Genomic DNA, 19,692 nt, shown 5'->3' with positions numbered 1-19,692 from the left:
CCACTTCTGTGACCTGTAGATGTAACCAACATCAAGTTCATGCCTCTGAACCCAAGTTTCCTCAAGTGCAAAATGAAGAGATTACAAGTTTCCTCACTGGACTGTTGTGAGAATTAAAATAGATTAAATGAGATGACCTAAGAAAATGCAGAGCAGAACCGCCATGTAGTCCAGCACTCCACTTGAGGGTGCACATGTGAAGGAGACAAGATCACTATCTTGAAGAAATACGTGTATCCCTATGTTCATGGCAGTATTGTTCACCATAGCCAAGATATGGAAACAACCTGTGTCCATCAATGGATGAATGGATAAGGAAACCGTGGTGTGTATCAAATGGAATATTTACTCAGCGTTAAAAAAGAAGGAAATCCTGCCATTTGCAACAACATGGATGGACCTGGACGGCATTATGCTAAGTGAAATCAGTCAGACAGAGGAAGGCAAATCCTGTATGCTCTCAGTTACATGTAGAATCTAAAAAAGTCAAATTCATAGAAGTAGAGAGTAGAATGATGGTTACTATGGGTGGGCAGGTGGGGGAAATGGGGAGGTGTTGGTCGAGGGGTACGGAGTTTCAGGTGTGTAGGATGAATGAGTTCTGGCGATCTAATGTCCAGCATGATGAATATAGCTAATAATTCTGTATTGTATACTTGAAATTTGCTGAAAGACTAGATTTTAAGTGTACTCACCACAGACACACACGCGGTAGCTTTGTAAGGCGACGCATGTTAATTAGCTCTACTGCAGTAATCATTTCACAGGGTGAACGTTTATCAAAACATCACATTGTACACCTTAAATGCATACAACTTTTACACAAGAACAAAAGGGGAAAAAGAGAAAAAGAAAATGCATAGCATGACACTGGGGGGGTACATCGTTGGTACCCCATCTTGAAATGCTCTTTTTCCTGCCCAGTGCCTCTTCAAACTCAGGGTGTCCCCAATACCATGTCCCTTTAATTATCACCGTTGCTGGCACTGGGGCCACTTATGGGCCTTTGAAGCCACTTTTGACAGCATCCTTTCTTTCATCCTTTTAAGTGAATACCAAGGACTGTGCATCTCTCCTAGGTCGTCTTTCCTGTCCGTCCCTCCATGGTCTGGACCACCGCCTTCGCCCGTGTCCTCATCGCCTCTCGCCCACACTATTACACCATCCTCTGGCTCGTAACCCTGCCTCGGGGCTCTGCCACAGACAGCCCACTCTCTACACTGCTGCCACGTGAGTCTTCCTCAGCAGGATTCCAAATGTCATGTCTTGCTCAGAAATCTCTCCTGGTTCCTGACTGCTTACAGGATGAAGTTGAAACCACTCAGCCTGTAATTTGGGGTTGTTCATGGCCTGGCCCCAGCACTTACTCAATCTTGTTTCCCCTCACTCCCGGCTTTCCTTTACCAGGTTGAAGAAAGTCCGGTTCTCTCTGATCCCTGCATAATAGCCTCCGGGGTAGGAAAAAAGAGATTCCCCTCCCTGGTGTTAAGTGGCACTGGACAAGGGTAAGGCACACTGTCTTCTGCTTTGCGGGTCAGATGTGCTACGGAAGACTTTGCAACAGTCTCTGTCTCTTCACTTGAATCAGGCTGAGGAGGGGACACAATTCTAGAGCCTAGGAAGCCCCCGCTTTCCCGCGGGCTCACTTCTCTACAGAGGAAACCCTGGGCCGGGCAGATCATTGCTCTCCTGCCACCTCTGCGTGGCCTGAATGGGCCGGGCAGATCATTGCTCTCCTGCCACCTCTGCGTGGCCTGAATGGGATTATCCTGGCTTTCCAGACCCCCATGTCCCTCTAGAAGAAAACGCTCTCACTGAATCAATAAAATGTGGAAAATAATAGGACCGTGAGGCTTACAGGAGGGAACGTGTGTGTAAGGCCCTCACAACAGTGATTGGTGTACAGTAGGTACTATAACAGATGAGACTGCACTAAATAAGTTTTGTTGTTCCTTCTTTGAGAAACCTGTGTCATTTCTGAGTGACATGTATCCACCTACTCCCTCTTAGATTAAATGAATGTTGCCTACGTTTGGGAATGCCTGGAACGTGCACCAGAAGTCCCTGGTGGTAATCGCCACCACTCTCTAGATCGTGGTTATAATATCGTTATTAGGTGCTGCCTTCTCTATTAGCTGAACACAAGGGGTAATACTGTTCTGTTCAGAGAAGTTATTTCGAGGGAAATGTTTTTGATGAGGGAAATACCTTTTTCATTATTTACTGTCTATAAATATAACTTTAGAGGCAGACCTGCCTGAATTTTGAAGTTCACGACCCCAAACACACAAAGAGCATATGGATGCCCTGAAAATGCCCCACTTGCTCGAGAAAGGACTTGCCATACATACCCGAGGGCAGGCGCCACTGGCCGAACTTCCTCTGGGGCTTCCCGGCCTCGGCTGCGTCCTGCCGACTGGCTCCCCGGTCCGACAGCGTGGGGCTCAGAAGCCGCTGCCGGCTGCTCGTCTGCAGGGGTGCGGGCGGGAGAATCAGGCGGTTATTCCTCGTGCTGTGCTCTCCTCCTCTGTGCACTGGCCTGGACCCTCATTTCATTTTAAGGAAGGAAGAAAGCCCCGCAGGAAAGTAAGTGGCGAAGACAACACGGACCCATAGTGTCAACAATGGGGACAGGAAGAGTGAAAATGGGTAAAAAGAGTCAGGGAAGCTGGAAGAGTCACCACTGCACAGGGTGAGGAAAGCAGGCCCGACCCTGCAGGTAGTGCTTTTTCTTGGGCATCCCTCCCAGACTTCTCCACTCCCAAGGCCACACACCTGCCACCCCTGGGGGCACTGCCACGTACCAGGGCGGGGGGGGACAGCGGGACTGCCTGGTTTGGGGACAGTACACGCTTGCCAACCCAGAGCCTCCAGAAGAGTTCTCAGCGGACAAAGCTCTAGGATGGGCCCCCGGAAGAGAACAAAACTTAAACCAGTTAAGACTGAAGCCAAAGAGAAATGCTCAGATCTCCATGCATTTCACCCCATCTCCGGTTCACCATCCGCATCCCTTTCCTTATCAGCACCGTAGTCCTCACCTCTCTTCAGTGGCCCCTCTTGGGCTTTTTGACCTAAAACCAGAGAGCTCTGTTGCCATCACTTCCCCTGTCTCGCTGGCTGTGAGGCAGGAGATAGATGGGCCCCAGGCTGAACAGCTGGAGTGCGTCCCCCGTGGACAGAGTCCAAGATGAAGAGGAGAAGCTGAGCCCTGCCCAGATAAAGAGACCACATATTCCTCATCCTCGAGGTCAAGGAGACCTTCCCGATTACACACGCGCAGAAAGGTTCCTCGGAGGTCAAAAAGGGAGGGGGGCGCCACCCCATGGTAGGTGATGTCAACCTACCCATAGGCCTCTTCACTAGAATCCATCTTGGCTAAGAGATGAGTGCGCACACAGGGGAGGACCCTGAGATATGCCAAATACAGGCTCAGAACCAGGCAAAGCAAGATGATTGGCCAAAGGAAGCTGGAAGAAATGCCGCATATAAGTGATTCAAACTACCGGGAGGGCGCGACTCTCCCTCTGAGCCCACCCGTGTGTCTAGCCACACGTATTCTTTTTCCTCCTAAGAAACACTTTACTTGTTTCACTACTTTTTGGTCTCCGGCCGGGGAACCGAAATCCTGCTTCAAGCCGCTGCAGGCCAAGGTCACCCGAGATCAGCTGTCTTGCTCTTACCCCGGCACCACACGCGACCACTGCCAGCCATCCTCAGGGCAGACAGGCGGCAGGGCCACTGTAGAAGCCCCACGTCCCTGCTGTGTTGACCGTCCCTGCACAAGTAGTCGGTGGCACGTGACTCCTACTGGCTGGGGAGCCAACGACATGAATCCACCCAAAACTGGGCTGTAGAACAAGAGGGCCCCTTAGAGCATCCTGCTGGGCCACGGAGCCCCAGGCTTCAGCGTCTGTCACCTGCCCCGACTGTGTCACCACACACCCAGATCCGAGACCAGCTCCAGCCGATTCATAACTAAACCTCGCAAAGGCCAGGCCTCCCGCCAGCTGCTTCTCACACACAAGCTCTCCAGGACGCTGGTGACTCTGTGCTTTTTTTTTATGGACGTGCAGATGCAGTCTGGAAGTGAAGCTATGCCAGGCCCTAGTACACAGAAGGTCCTCAAGCTAAGACTCCCCAAATTCCATATGCTCTTCTGATGCCCAGCTAAAGAAGGACAAATCCTCAATGAGCCTGACTATTTAAGGAGGTGGAAGGCCAACTGCAAGCATTTTTGCTCATTTTACTGCAAGTTTCCGTGACTTGGTGAGGAGGAGAAAACACTTAGGACAGAGCTTCAGGCAAGCCATGTTCTCCTAAGTCATGTGATGTTAACTCTTCAGCCAAAAATCAACAGGATTATTAAGTTCAGAGCGTTCCCACTGTTTTTTGTATCTATACAAATCAGAATCTTTTGAGATAACCTCCACTGATTCAGGGACGACAAAGACACAAACATCAACTGGATCAACGTGTTCCAGTTTTTTTTTTTTCAACTTAACTTCCTATTAGAGATAGTGTCACTTGTTTAAAATGACTACGTGTTTTGCGAACACCTTCAGGTGACGGGCGCCTCCCGCCCCGGACCGTACCTCGGGTTGCATGTTGTTATCCTGACTGTTGGCGTTCAGGTCCTCGCTGGGCTGCGTGGTCTCAATACTGGGTGGGTTCAGAAACCGGCTCAGCTCCTGCTGTTGGCTCTCTCTCAGGCTGTGGATGATGCTGCAGGACTGCTGCTGTTTCTATGGAAATAGGATTGTTCTTTCAGGGACCAGAATTTCAGCCCAGCATCCCCCTGCCCGCACCGCTCAAATCTTATTTTCTTCTCTCTTCTTCAAAGGACCTGAATGCCTGGTCACCTCTTAAGAGCTTCCAAGTAAAGGTTCTTAACTGATTTCCCTGAGGAGTATCAGATTGCTTTAAAGGAGGACTTGGGAGACTTAGGAATTGCCTTCCCATCCTGTTTTCATTTGCATAACAATTGGAATAGTTATGCTCACTGATACTACCTTGTGTTTTACTTTAAATAGAGTTTTTTTCCTTCTCTGAAAACATTTTTTTTAATCGAAGTATAGTTGATTTGCAATGCTAAGTTTCAGGTGTACAGCACAGCGATTCAGTTATACATAAGATATAAACATTCGTTTTCAGATTCTTTTCCTTTGTAGGTTATTACATAATACTGAGTACAGTTCCCTGTGCTATACAGTATAACAGAAGTTTTAGATCATTAATGTGAGTTTCTATTTTTTTCCCTTATCTTACACTGTGCTCACTAAGCCAATGTGGATCTCTCCTTTCCTCTAAATTGGAAGAGGCAGGAGAGGCAGGAGACTTGGGTGGATGAGTGAAACCCTTGCTTCGCTCTTGTCTTGGCTCTGGTTGGAGCAGGCCAATCCGGCAGCGGGCCAACCTGTCTTGGCGCACACTGAGGCCTGAACGGGTGAGTGGGCACTGCCCATGCCCTGTCAGGGCCTGTGGGGGGCAGACGTGATCCCTGACCTAGCAGGGCTATGGTGGCCCAGCTGCCTCAGCTGCCTTGCTATTCGAGGTTGGACTGGCTCCTTGCTCTGGGGACCTTTCCTCCTCCAATAGATATGTTTCGAAGTTGGTGTTGTTCTGAGAAACAGGATAAAAAAAAAAATCTGTTATGGATAAATGTTTAGTGGTTAGTTTGATTTTCTTCCCCTGTGTGTGAAGCATAGGTCAAAACCACTCATAAAAGTAATAACCTAATAGAAGTGCCCACTGTAAACACAGTCTATGTCAACACAGTGTATGTTCATGGATTTATGAGTTAGAGAGTCTTAAAGCTTCTAGTTCAGGAAGCAGATCATAAACTCTGGGGAGAGGCGGTCTTTAATTAAAGATCAAACAACATTGTCAACAATATGTTGGTATTTTTAGGAGTAATTTAAAAGTAGTTTTGTAAATTCAGTTGCCGTTCAGTATGTAGAGATTTCTGGCATTGTGAACACTCATGTTTCATAAATGGAGATCATAACTATTTTAATATCCATAAACTGCTTTTTCAACATTCATGCTAAGTTATAAAAATGTGATTCAATGGAAATTTCTTATGGACTTTGCTCAAGAGGGTATGGCTGAAGGTGGACCAGAATTCAGGTTTGAATCATCGTAAGTGGATAAAGGTGACGTGGCTATGGGCTCATAAGGTGATCACAGAAGGCTCCAGCGTAGGTGCTGAAGAAGCCCTTTCCGTTTGACCCTCCTTCCCCCCCTCCTTTGGGAGGAGGGAGTAAAGCCTGACAGGTCCGGCTCACTCACGGCTCTGATGCGCTTTAAGCACTTCTTCAGCCACATGCGGATGGTCTGCTTGGCCACCTCCTCCTCGATGGTGTACTCCAGCTGCTCCCTTGCGAGCAGCTCCTCCAGCTGCAGACTCTTCCGGATGTCAACCGACCGGTAGGAAAGCATGCTGGTGGGGGGGGGGGGAACATGCAGTGATGAGCTCTGAGGTACCTGGGGTCTAGACTCTCACAATCCAGAGAGAACATCACTCCATCCAACCAATGTAACATCTGGACGCCAGCCCTGACCAGCTGGAGGGCTTGGGCTGGTTATGTCACCTCTCTGTCTCTCTACCCTCATCTGTCACACGGGGAGAGTCATGAGACCTACCTTACTATGTGACGAAGTTCGCTAGTATCGGCAAGGTACTTGCAACACTGTAAGCGTTTGTGAAACAGAATGTCCAGGCTAGGCCCTGACCTACATTATCAGCTGCTTAAGACTCTGGAACTTTCCCTGTAGAAGGAAGGCTGCTCTTTCTACACTTTCTTCACATTCAGATCCAACTGGTGATGGTCAGTAGGCTTGGCTGTGGGTCATGCATCCAATCCCCCCCCGCCATTTCCCTCTCAATTTAACTCATTTGCCCCCTACATCTTCCTCATTCATGTTAGATGGGTGCAAAGCCAGGGTGGAACGTTCACTCCCATTTGGCCCTCGATACAATAGGCCCAGGCAGTGGCAAATGAAAGCAACACAGCTGACGTGCTGCACTGGGGCCCCTGGGCAATAAGGCACCTCATGCGTCCAGGCTGAGGGGCTCAGAGCCAAAGGCACAGCGCCTTCTGGTGCTACCTGGTGCAGCCGTGGTACCCAGGTTATTGCTCAGCCTCTGCCTACCCCGAGCTTCGAGCTCAGAACCCTCTCCATAGTCCAGATCACAGCCTGGAGGCGCCGGAGGGGCCCTCCCCGTGCAGGTGCAGCCCTGGTACAATGACCTACTCTTGTTTGCTAAGGTTCTTCCCACCGTGGGCGAAGAAAGCACGTTTGCTCTTCCTGTCTTCTCTGCCTCATCAAGAATCTCATCATTGTTGAACAGTTGTCATCATACCCAGGGCTAGAGGAAGAGGGAGGGGCAAAGGATGCCACCATCCACTTCGCCTGGGTCCATGTCATCAGACACACCAATGTGATCCAAAGAGGCTGCGTGTTAATTATTAGGGACAGTGATATGTCTATGCACCTGACTTTCAGCCTAAAAATATTTGTCACTAGGAGGGAAGACGGAGTGACATTCTGAGAGAGATGGCATCCTTTGCTGTTCATCGGTGTTTTCTGCCTCATCTTTTCCTGCCTTTTAGCTTTCGCCTAGGAAGAAGTGAAGAGAGGGAGGTAAAATCGATAACTTGAGAGAACTTCTCCCAGATCTTTCCTCTGTTCTGGTCTTTTTTCAAATTCCAGTCACAACGTATTTCTGCACGCCTGAATGCTCCTGAAATTTGTGACACAATACCCACCATTTTAACTTGCCAGGTCTTAGCAACATGATGAAAATAGTTACTGGTGGCAGAGGAGGGTTCTTGACTGCTTCTGGGGCATGGATCCTTTGGCAGTGCAGGTGATGGGACATTTCTTAGAACAAGGTTTTAAATGCATTAAAAATCTGCATTACAAAGGAAACCGGTTATATCGAAATACAGTTCTCAAATTATTTTCTTTGAAAAGGTGATGACGTGGTCACCTAAGTGCTTCTGTATTATTACATTAAATAATAACAGCTAGCTGAGGTCAAATGACTACTGTTACTCAGAACTGGTGAGCATAACGGATATTTTAAGATATCAGACACACAGTAATGTGTGTGAAAATGTCTGTGACCTCTACTGGTGACAAAGATACAGGTATATCATGCTGCATTTCAGTGATGGTGACAAAGATACAGGTATATCATGCTGCATTTCAGTGATGGTGACAAAGATGATACAGTATATCAATCATGCTGCATTTCAGTGAGTGATTAGTGAAAATAAAGATGTAATTGTTTCCCTTTCCAAGGCCACGGACCTCTGAATTCTACCCATGGACTCCCGTTTAAGAAGCTCTTATGGGTTGCATTGTTTTCCCCTCAACAAAAGCTATGTTGGAGTCCTAACCTCCAGTACTTTGAAGTGTGATCTTATTTGGAAATAGGTCATTGCAGATGTAGTTAGTTAGGATGAGGTCATGCTGGAGTAGGGTGGGTCCTTAATCCAATATGACTGGAGTCCTTATAAAAGGGGACATCTGGACACAGACACAGACACACACACAGAGGGAGCACGCCTTGTGAAGATGAAGCAGAGATGAGGGTGATGCTTCCACAAGCCAAGAAACACCAACAATGGCCAGCAAGCCACCAGCAGCTGGGTGAGACCTGGATCAGATCCCCCCTCACAGCCTCAGAGGGAACCCAGCCTGCTGACACCTTGAATTCACCTCCAGCCTCCAGAGCCGGGAGACTAAACTTGCTGTTTAAACTGCTCAGTGTATGGTATTTTGCTAGAGCAATCCTAGTGAATAATACAGAAGCCTCTCAGAGAGCAGAAAGGACCAAGCCTCTGTGTGCCCCTTCGTCCCATCTGGGTTCTCATGAAATGGCTGGAAAATGGGGTTTGCCAACCAACCAGGGGCAACCGTCCCCGGGTGGGCCAGGCCGACTGTGGCCGGACCCGTGAGTGAGAAGGTCGGGGGCTGTAGCTCGCACTTGACCACAGCGGCCTGAGGAACAGAGCAGGTGCCCAGCCCTCCTGGACCGCTTCCTTCCTGCGGAATGAGGGGCGGCCCGGCTCCTGTCCCTGTGCAGCGGAGACGCAGGGCTGTAGACGGCGGTACCTGAGCACATCATGGAAGGTGACATCACCGCCGTTGTGCAGCCTCTCCATCTCATAGCACATGTGCTTGAACAGAAGCTTGTCCTTGTCCAGGTCCACCTCCAGCCTCCCCCGCAGAAGCCGCAGCAGGAACTTCACGCGGAAAGTCGGGATCACCCCCTGGTGACAGAGCACAGTCACTCGGAAACAGGCCACAATGATTCGCTTGGGGTTCTGTTTGCACAGCAAAGAAGCCCACAGCTAGCTCTCAAAAGCTAACATCATCGGCACCAGCACAAGGAAGCCTCTGGCCTCCCTGAGGCCGGGGGGCTCTGTGCACCCAGGAGAGCCAGGGATTAGGAGCCCAGCCCGTGGAGTTGCTGCTGGAGCATCTCTGGTTCTAGGGGGCGTCCCGCCGCCACGCGGGGGCAAGGAAGAGGCAGAGGGGACCCTCAGCCTCCCCCGGGCCCAGCTTCTATGCTCCCTCTTCTTCCTGTTGCCCCCTGCACTGCCTCAGCCGTGTTCACCTGTTTCTCTAACACACGTGCCAAGTGGGCCAGTAACGCATGGAGCGGAAAAAATGGGGCCGACACGTGTGTATGATCCTTCACTTAGTCCAGATGCTGGGGACTTCTAACCATGGGCTCAGAGCTACCCTTCTAGGGAAAGACCACTCCTTTCCGGGGCTTCTCTGTTGTTAGGACAATTACATCCAGCAGGACGGGGCTCCCAGATCTGCCCTCTTGCTGGTCGGAGCAGATGCAGATTCTGAGAACCTAACACATGTCACTCCGTTCAGGGCAACAAAACCTACGGTGCCAGCCTGGCTGTGACTTTGAGTTAAGGAGTTGGGTGAGAGGCAGGGATGTTGGTAGCCCGTGAATTCCTGTCCGTTACGAATGTCTACACGTGTGAGCGGTGGTGTCGCCTTCCGTGTGTGTCAATGGAAAGCAGGTTCCTTGCGGTGGCAGTTACGGAGACCTAAGTGGATCCAGGTGAGACAGAGACAGGGCCAGACACCTGCACACGCAGGTCACTGTCTCGGAAGAACCCCCCCACCCCAGGCCAGTGCCTGGGGGCCGCTAAGGAGAGAGGGAGCAAGCCCAGGGGCTGGAGAAAGTCCTGCATGGCAGTGCAGACCCCAGCTCTGGTCCAGGACCCTGTTTGCTCTGCCTCTGGCTCCCTGGTCTCTGTGTCTACAGTCGTATCTTCCAGAAACTCTTTTCAGATCTTCCCCCAGGTCTGCCCATGGCTGAACTTTCCTCATTTGTCAGGTGTTACGTCAAATGACACGTCCTCAGCCAGGCCTTCAAGACCACCCCGCTAAAGCATCTGCCCCCCACCTCCAACCACTCTGTCCGGTGCCACCACCTTCTTCAGAGTGCTTATAACTTCTTGAAATGGTAGTAATTATTACAATCATTATTGTTTGCCCACAATGGAACACAGGCTCTGTGAGCACGGGGACCTTGCCACCTCGTTCACTGTCACATCCCTGGTGCCTGGAACTGCGCCTGAAGCTTTGCTAGGAGGAGGGGGAGGGGGGCGAGGGGGAGGGGAAGTATCTGCTGCTCTGCCTAACTCTAGGCAACCTTGGGTGAGATGTTGAAAGCATTCAAATAATAAGTCCAAAATGATAACTTTCAGAAACCACTTAAATAACTCCTTTGCACTTCTAATCAGAATTGCTGTGTGAGAGCTGAGGTGATCATGAATCTGTATTATACTGTCGCCTTTGGTGATCTGAACTTCACCCCCCTCCCTGCCCTGAGCCCCAGCTGGTCTCTTCAGAGCTCCCTTGGTTTCCTTTCCTTGCCAACCTCCTGAATATCTGAAGGAGAGGACGTTTGTGGTTGGAAAGGACACGATGGGGAACTATTCTGTCCCTCTCCCTTCCTTGTACATTCTTCTAAATTGTCAATGACAGCTTTCTGCAATTCAGCAATGGCCTTTCCAAATTCAGTACATGTCCACTGAAAACAACAAAACCACTGAAATGTCTGCAGTACGGCAGTTGGGGTAGGGGTGAGGCATGAGACAATACCTCTCTTTTATCATCCACCATGTTCCATATGATTTGAAAGTGGCGAAGATCGTTGTAACTTAAAAGCTGGTCCTCCTCAGTGGAATAAAACAAGGAGAAATTCTCCACAATTATGGCTAAAAAAAAAAAAAAGAAAAATGGGGATGTTAGACAATTATGCTAATCTGTCATTTTTCAGAAAAAAGTACATCTATTATAAATAATGAATTTTATCACCTACATTATAAGCCAGATTATTAAAGGGCTTTTAGTATGGTTTCCAAGTTGGCATGTTTTACACTTGGACTGAGCTATTTATCCAGCTTCCACCTTTCCAAAACACGCATCCTGTGTCTAAAGATGCTCGTGCCAGCTGGCTTCAATTCTTAGTTGAGTTCCAGGGCAGCTTTTAAAGGTCAAGTTGAGTTCTGGATGGTCCCACATCTGGGGGGACAGTGTATATCTTTTGAAAAAATAAATGTGATATTTCAAGGCTGGAAAGGTAGCCTTCCCTGGTATTTGTCCAACTGAATCCATGAGAAGGGCTTTTGAAATTAATGATCATAAATAGAACAACTCTTGAAATTGCAATCAACTGTCATTTACATGCCTTTCAAAGGTCTTTTCAGCTTCTGGACCGAGGGGCAACAATTTATAATTAATGCCATAAAACACCCACCCCAAGCAATCCAGGATAATTACTTGGAAATTGTACATAATTATCTAATAACCTGAGTTTAAAGAGATTGAAAAATAATTCAATGAACATCACTTACCTACAAGCAGATTTAGCATGATGTAGGCAATGATGACATAAAATGAACAGAAATACATAAGTGCCCCAGCGTAATTCCCACAGTCTGTTGCCCAGTAGGTAAATTCATCTGGAGTACAAAAGGGGGGCTGGACCTGTGGGCCCGTGGCGGGGAAGGGGGGGGGACAGGGTGAGAGAAGAGAAGATTACAAATTTCTGTTAACTGACTGTAGTTGTGAACATATTCCTAACGATATAAAATATAAGTAACTTCAAAGTGATCTTTCAAAGGCCCATACATTGGGTACCTCATCTGTAGCAAAAATCAAAAAGAATATTTCATTTATACTATGCTTTTGGTCTTGTAGGGTCCCAAGTTCATTGCCATTTTAGAAGCACAATGAACACGAACTCCCTTCCTTCAAGAGACACTCTTTCTGCCACCTCCACTAGCCCCAAAGAGTAAGTAGTCACTGTGATGCAAAACGCAGAAAGTCAGAGAAAAAGGTGTTTAAAAAAAACTCTGACTTAAGTAATGGGTTAAGATTTAGGAAGATTTGCTACACACAGCAAATTCACATTCAAATTGTGTAAGGAAAAGCCAGTAATCCTCGTTCTTGGAGCATCGTTATGGAATATCATTAAATTGCACAAGATTCAGGTTATCAAAAGCCTCCCCATTCTTCACTGGCCCAGTAAAACTCCCAACACCTCTGAGAAACCTTCTGGTTTCTTTCAGTCAGAGAGACTAGCTCTTTCTTCTGCATTTCCATGGCATTCTGCTTGTTTTTATCTAGAATTTATTTAATTCTGCCTTGTATTATTTTTGATTTGGTGAATTCTGTCCCCACTCATTCATGCATATATTTCCTGAGCTCTTCCTATGTGCTAGGTTTATGCCCAGTGTTGGGGACAGGCTGGTGAGCAGGACCCAGACCCCTTCCCTCTGCCATGAAGCTGACAGTCTAGAACCCTGCAGTCCAACATGGTAGCGGCTAACTCCACGTGGCTATCTAAATCCAAATGCATGTTCATTAACATTCAATACAATTAAATACAGTTGAAAATTTGGTTCCTCAGTTGCACTAGTCACATTTCAGGTGCTCAATAACCACGCATAGGTGGTGGCCACGGAATTGCCATCTTTGCAGAAATTTCTTTTAACAGTTGGTCCGGAGGGTGAGAGGGAGCTGAAATAAACAAGCCGATAACTCACTGCAGTTGTGCTACACACTACAAAGGAGAAATACAGAACACTGGGAGGACACAGAACCAGCAACCTTAGCGTTGGGTAGGATTCCTGAGGGAACTGAGCTTTAAACTGAGACCTGAAGGATGATGAAGAATTAGGCTCTAGAAGTGAGGATAGCTGAGGGAGAGTATTGCTCAGAGCCCCCGACATAAACTCCTCGAGAATGCCTTGGAATCGCTGAAGACCGAGCACCTAGTACAGGGGCCAGTACAAACCAGGGCCTCAGTGAATATCTGTTGAATTAAGTCAAAGAAGTGGAACTCTCCTGTTTGTACTTGACTGCCAAAATGTCAAAGATGGGAGGGAAAGAACAATGCTCACATAATGCAGATTTGTTGAATGGAACTACAATAGCTCGACTTGGGTTCACTGGAAATTTTTCCTGTATGTCCATGTATTGTAATGTAAAAGAATGTAATTTTACGGACTAAAGGGCCAGGATATGTGTTTTGTACACAGTCTAGATGCTACAAGGATGGTGCTGCCTATATTGTATCACCAAAGAGTTTTATCTGCTTCTAAGTGAAGGCATCGCGAGCGATGAGGGGACGTTTACCATGCAGTCATGCATAATCTTGTTCCAATCTTCTCCTGTGACAATTCGGAACAGTACGGTAATAGCTTTGCCAGCTGAAGAAAAGTTTGCATGCCTAATTTAAGGGAAAAAAACCAGAATGTGAGTAATATGGTTTGTCATGTAAGGGTTGTCACCACCAAAACACGTGGATTTTAGAGCAAATGTGATTGCTAAGTTACCATTTCCAAAGGTTACACCCTCTTATTTGTTTCTTATTTATACTTGCCTCCAAGTATAGCTATCTCAATAGTCCAACCCTAGCATGGTGCCAGCAGTTTACTGCCATTCATCTTGAATGACTGAGAAAGCAAGCGTTGACAATTAGAAGTGATTCCTTCTTTTATGTGGATTATGCTATAAAAGATGGGGCCACCATATATCAAATAAGTGATCTCTGCAACAAGACACGTTTGTATTTAATTTTCTGTGTAAGGACTTAAAAAAAAAAACACTCAGAAATGGTTCCACAAAATTTAAGACAATCTTTGAAAAATGCTTTCCACATCTAACAATTTGGGGGTCCTAACTTCCCACGTTTTGCTTAAAAAAAACAAAGCCATCTCAAAATTGTTTAATTAAAAAAATAATGTATCATTTCTGGCAGTATGTGGATAAAAGAATTGCTGGAATTCACCAGGGTATGAGAAGTGGTTATTCCTGCATGGTGGTGGAATTATAGATTCTTTTTGTTTCCTTTTTTTTTTTTTTTTTTTTTTTTTTTTGCGGTACGCGGGTCTCTTACTGCTGTGGCCTCTCCCGTCGCGGAGCACAGGCTCCGGACACGCAGGCTCAGCGGCCATGGCTCACGGGCCCACCCGCTCCGCAGCATGTGGTATCTTCCCAGACCGGGGCACGAACCCGTGTCCCCTGCATCGGCAGGCGGACTCTCAACCACTGCGCCACCAGGGGAGCCCCTGTTTTCTTTTATTTCTGAATTTTCTAATTTTCTAACAGTAAGCATGCATAGTTTCAATGAGAAAAATGTCATTTAAAATTTGGCCATTTTATTTTGTTTTAATTTCCAAATGATTGCTTCCCCCTCCCCATCTTTGTCTAAAACACATGCAGATATGTATCCATGATTTCATTACTAAAAACGTTTGCTTAATATTTGAATAGAAAGATAAATAGGGCTTCCCTGGTGGCACAGTGGTTGAGAGTCCGCCTGCCGATGCAGGGGACGCGGGTTTGTGCCCCGGTCCGGGAAGATCACACATGCCGCGGAGCGGCTAGGCCTGTGAGCCATGGCCGCTGAGCCTGTGCAGCCGGAGCCTGTGCTCCGCAACGGGAGAGGCCACAACAGTGAGAGGCCGCGTACCTCAAAAAAAAAAAAAAAAAAAAAAAGAAAGAAAGATAAATATATACCAACCTGTTAATGTTCTCTCCATATTTCACAGTACCAAATAAGACGACTCCAGCAAAAGCATAGCACAGCAGCAGCAGGAACATCCCCACTATGATAAAGAAGCTCTTATACATGCTGACGACCACTGTCAGCAGGAGCATCTTTAGTGTCACCTGTATGGAGGTGAGGGTGGGGGCAGGGATGCAGAAAGAGAAGGAGGGAGGGGACATTCATCTCATCAAGCCATGGTGAACCCGGGAAGTAAGTAACAGTTAAGCAGTCTGGCACAAAACTGATTCTCAAGGTTATCACTTGAAAGTTGCTTCCTATCTGGTATTAAATTTGAATTTTATTAAATACCATTAGACCTAAAGAAATTCTGCTCATATTTCAAACTTCAGCCTCTTTAGCCAAATTAATAAAAGTTCCACCACAATATTTTAAGCCTTCTATTTTTCTCTTCTCTTCCTCCCTCTTTATTATACAGGCTGTGCATTTTTGGCCAATAGCAAGCAGACCCAGGATTCTTCCACAAACAGACGATCATAAAAACAAAACTAAACAATGGTAAAATACCAAATAACCATCAAATATTTACCATACTGATTATGTGGATATATGGACCCTACATGAAATAAAGTTAGTAACAAAAAAGAAAACAGTGCTGTAAAAAATGAAAAATATATGTGGAATGTATTGAACATTAACAAAGAACATCAATAAATCTGGAATCATAGGATCATGAATATTTGTTAAAGATTATTCTTCTTTGCAGTAAAATTATTTATTAAAAATAAAAACAATAAAGAAGCATTAAGAAAGACCATTAGTCTTTGCTTTTGTGCCTGACATTTTATCTCTAGTTGATGATTGAGTTCACTCAGAAAATTAGAATAACTAAAATAACACAAATGTCAGGAAACGAATCACAAGACAATTAAGCTACCGATTCGTTTGATTATTTGCTCATTTTGACTTATGATGTCTAGGAATTTGTTAACTCCAGCCCTGGAGACCCAGAAGGGCAGCTAAAGTCAGTTAGTCATCACTCCTTTCTTCAGTGTACACGTGACCTATGACAGCATCTTCACAATGTACTTACATGCTTCCCGCAGATAGAGAAAAACCGGAAGACAATCACACACGCGCCCATCATGTAGGTGTACGCGTTCTGAAATTTAAACAGAGGAGAACCTCTTGCAATTTGCACGAAAAATCTTGTTACAGTTCCATTTTTCATTTTAAGTCTTCTGTGAAGTCTACTGAATAATGAGTTTAATAAAATGTGAAAATTCCTCTAAGAAATGTATCTTAAAAAGGTGCTGAAAAGGTCACTGCCAAAACTCATGAATAAATATTAGCTATAAAATCAAATCTTAAATGAAACTTTCGTCTCTGTTTTGCTCAGCTGAATTCTGTATTTTAAAACTTATTTTACACAAAATAGTGACCAGGTCCTTTGAGGAGCGAGAAAACCCTAGGATAACAATGCAAGTGAAGAAGTCGAGGGAGACAGGAGATAAAAGAATCCTGGCTTCCTTCTACAACCAGAGGGGGTGCTGGTGTTGGAAAAGATTGCCAGGGATCAGTTTCAGCTTCCTTCTCTCTGAAGGAAGCTGAAGCCGGCCACATGCACATTCGTCTGAGCTGATTTCAGAGAAGTCCTCCCTCTTGAATACACATCCAGCTCTTCCTTCAAGTGTGTGATTGGCAGCAAGAGATGACTTGGTAACATCTCTTGCATGGATACCAAGGGGGAAAGAGGGGTGGTAGGAGGAATTGGGAGATTGGGATTGATACATATACCCTATTGATACTATATGTAAAATAGATATCTAATGAGAATCTACTGTAGAGCACAGGGAACTCTACTTAATGCACTGTGGTAACCTAAATGGGAAGGAAATCCAAAAAAGAGGGGATATATGTATATGTATAGCTGATCCATTTTGCTGTGCAGTAGAAACTAACACAGTATTGTAAAGCAACTATACTCCAATAAAAATTAATTTAAAAAAAAAAGAGAAGACTCAGTGTGCTCTATGACTAAGAAAGCTTCATCTGAGAACAAAGACCCCACCGGCTACAGGTGCAGTAACGACAGTGGCATTAAGCTGATGCCAAGGCGTGATTATTCCCCGGGAGCCTTGCTTAGTCAAATGACAACAGTCACAGATGGCCCCCAGGAAGGGAAGATCCTTGGTGAGGTGCAAAGAAATGAATGTGTCTGCACAGAAGCATCTTTGGATGGGAACAAGGACTGCGTCTTCTTTCACAACAGTCCACTGCAAAATAGAGTGGAGAAGGAATGACCTTCCAGGACCACAGGTTCTTGGTGAAGAGCAGAAGCAGTCAGGCAGAGGCAAGCTGGCCTTTCGGGTATGTGATATCCTCTTTGGGGACACCCAGAATTAGAAAGTTTACTCATTCTCCTGTTTGGGCCGAATAGCTTTTGGCTACAATTTGTCTAGAAAAAGATACAGACACGGGCTTTGCTGCTCCTCTTTTCCATGTTAGCTCAGAGCCTATTGTAGATACCGTCTCTCTTTGCATTCTGGAAGGGATGACATCCCACAGCTTCTGAGATGATGACTTAATCCTTTACCTGGACTACAAGCTCCTGAGAGGTCTGACACCTCTTACCCAACCAGATCTTGTACCACGTTCCCCTCGCTCCTTCTACTCCACTCATACTATTCTCCCAAACCCTCCCATCATAGGGACAGCTGCCTGGAATGTTCTCCCCTCACCCTACAGACTGATCGCAATCATCACGCCCTCAGGGATGCCTTCCAGGATCTCTCTGATGAAGCCATCGTGCACTCTCCTGTGTCATCACAGGGACACGTGTTTCTCCATCTCCCTCACCATAGCTGTAATTCTCACTGACCTGGGGGCATTCGATGAATACCGATCTAACATTCCAGGCTGCGAGGTTCATGAGAGCAGTGACTGTCTTTGTTTTTGCCCATCACATTCTTCTCAATTGCTGGCATGGTGACGTGCAGCTTTTTAGTGCTCTGGATCCTTTGTCGTTTAAGGAAATGAACTGGGGTGACAACTGTTTTAAGGACACTCAGTATCTTCCTGAGCACAGGAATTTCATCCTAAAGCAAAGCCTTTGTGGTGTGTAAAGGGGTTCTCTGTGTTAGTGTAACTGAGCAGGACCCTATGGGGCCTTCCCGTAACAGAACCTCCTGCCCCCCCAGCCCATGTCCTCTGCCTGACTCCTGTCTGTAGAAAAACTTTAGCCAAAGAATAAATTTAATTGGAGAAGTGAGAAAATGCAGAAGCAAAGGAAAGCAGTCAAACAAGACAAAGTAATAATAGTTTAGCCATTAAACAAAGTCAAGGACCTTTAGTTCCTCCTCAAGGGCTATAAATAATATTCAGCTCACTGTATGACCAATTTCAAGATGATTGTCAGAGCTGACAGTGCTGTTCTGCACATAGCCCCCTCCCTCAACCTAGACAACCCTGAAACTCCCCTTTAAAAGCTCTCACCCCCTGGCTGGCAGTGGGGAGTTGGTTCTTTGGGACTTGAGTCCACCTTCTCCCCAGATTGCTGGCCTCCTGACTAAAGCAACCTTTCCTTTCCTACCGACACTTGTATCTCGAGTATTGGCTTTTATTTGGCACCTATGTGGCAGCCAACATGGGGCTGGAACCCATGAACCCATGACCTTGAGATTAAGAGTCTCATGCTTTACTGATTGAGCTAGCTGGGGTCAGTAACATTAGGGATTATTTTCCTGCATGACTCTGACACTGGAGAGGATGGGATACTGGACAGAAGAGCAGGGCAAAATAAGCCCACCCAATTACTTTTGGGTGGGATCAAGGAAGACTAAAGAAGAAAGAAAGTATTTATAATAATGTGTTATGGGGGGGGGTGGGATGAACTGGGAGATTGGGATTGATATATATACACTAATATGTATAAAATAGATAACTAATAAGAACATGCTGTATATAAAAAAAAATGTTATAGGCTTGTATAATCTTTACAGTTAGAAGAAGTTCAGATACTTGACCTTCATAATGCGCATATGGACTAGGTAAATTATGAAAATATACTCCCAGTTCAGAGCAGGGAACAAAAGATCACTGAAGACAAATAACTTGATTGAAGTGCTGGATTAGGAACCAGGTCTTCTGGACCTGTGCTGTCCACCATGGCAGCCACACGTGGTCAGTGAGCATTTGAAATGTGGCCAGTCTAAATTAAGATGTGCTGTCAATGTGAAATAGGCACTCAAAGATTGAATACCAAAGAAAGGGTGTAGCCTCACTCCTTCATAATTTTTACATTTCTGACATATTGAAATGATAATATTTTGGAAATGGTAGGTTAAAAATGTATTATTAAATTAATGTCATCTCTTTCTTTTTTTATATCTTTTTTATATGTGGCTCCCAGAAAATTTAAAATAACATCCAGGCCACATTTTATTTCTATTGGACAACACAGCTCATGATCACAATCAAGTACACCTATGGTGTAGAGTCTGAGCTGAATGGAGGGTGGGGAGGCTGAATGCATTTTAGGCAGAACAATGAGAACTCAGGTGTTGAGATGGGGAATGATGGCTTTCGAGAAATGGCAGCCGGGTGTCTGGGAGAAAATAAGGCAGCAAAGT

At 46.1% G+C, this 19,692-nt stretch overlaps 1 protein-coding gene and 1 long non-coding RNA gene across 2 annotated transcripts in view; one reads left to right on the top strand and one right to left on the bottom strand.

The window, feature by feature from the left end:
- Positions 1 to 6,421, top strand: part of LOC149746817 (uncharacterized) — a 217,372-nt gene extending 210,951 nt beyond the window's left edge. The window contains exon 6 of the long non-coding RNA XR_016388640.1: positions 1,080 to 6,421. This is a non-coding gene — a long non-coding RNA (uncharacterized LOC149746817). The remainder of the gene's footprint in view (positions 1 to 1,079) is intronic.
- NALCN (sodium leak channel, non-selective) overlaps positions 1 to 19,692 on the bottom strand; it is a 279,093-nt gene that overhangs the window by 2,838 nt on the left and 256,563 nt on the right. Inside the window, exons 34-42 of the mRNA XM_089899398.1 lie at positions 16,155 to 16,223; positions 15,077 to 15,225; positions 13,687 to 13,780; positions 11,901 to 12,033; positions 11,146 to 11,261; positions 9,124 to 9,281; positions 6,289 to 6,439; positions 4,593 to 4,742; positions 2,352 to 2,469 (exon numbers count right to left, since the gene is read on the bottom strand). Of these exons, the coding sequence (XP_089755524.1) occupies positions 2,352 to 2,469; positions 4,593 to 4,742; positions 6,289 to 6,439; positions 9,124 to 9,281; positions 11,146 to 11,261; positions 11,901 to 12,033; positions 13,687 to 13,780; positions 15,077 to 15,225; positions 16,155 to 16,223 (1,138 nt within the window). The remainder of the gene's footprint in view (positions 1 to 2,351; positions 2,470 to 4,592; positions 4,743 to 6,288; positions 6,440 to 9,123; positions 9,282 to 11,145; positions 11,262 to 11,900; positions 12,034 to 13,686; positions 13,781 to 15,076; positions 15,226 to 16,154; positions 16,224 to 19,692) is intronic.

The sequence above is a fragment of the Delphinapterus leucas genome, chromosome 18, assembly GCF_059928025.1.
Source record: "Delphinapterus leucas isolate spDelLeu-1000000601 "Yukka" chromosome 18, BTC_Dleu_Yukka2, whole genome shotgun sequence".
NCBI lineage: Eukaryota > Metazoa > Chordata > Mammalia > Artiodactyla > Monodontidae > Delphinapterus > Delphinapterus leucas.
The sequence above is the reverse complement of the archived record's forward strand: the minus strand, read 5'-3'. Positions and strand labels throughout refer to the sequence as shown.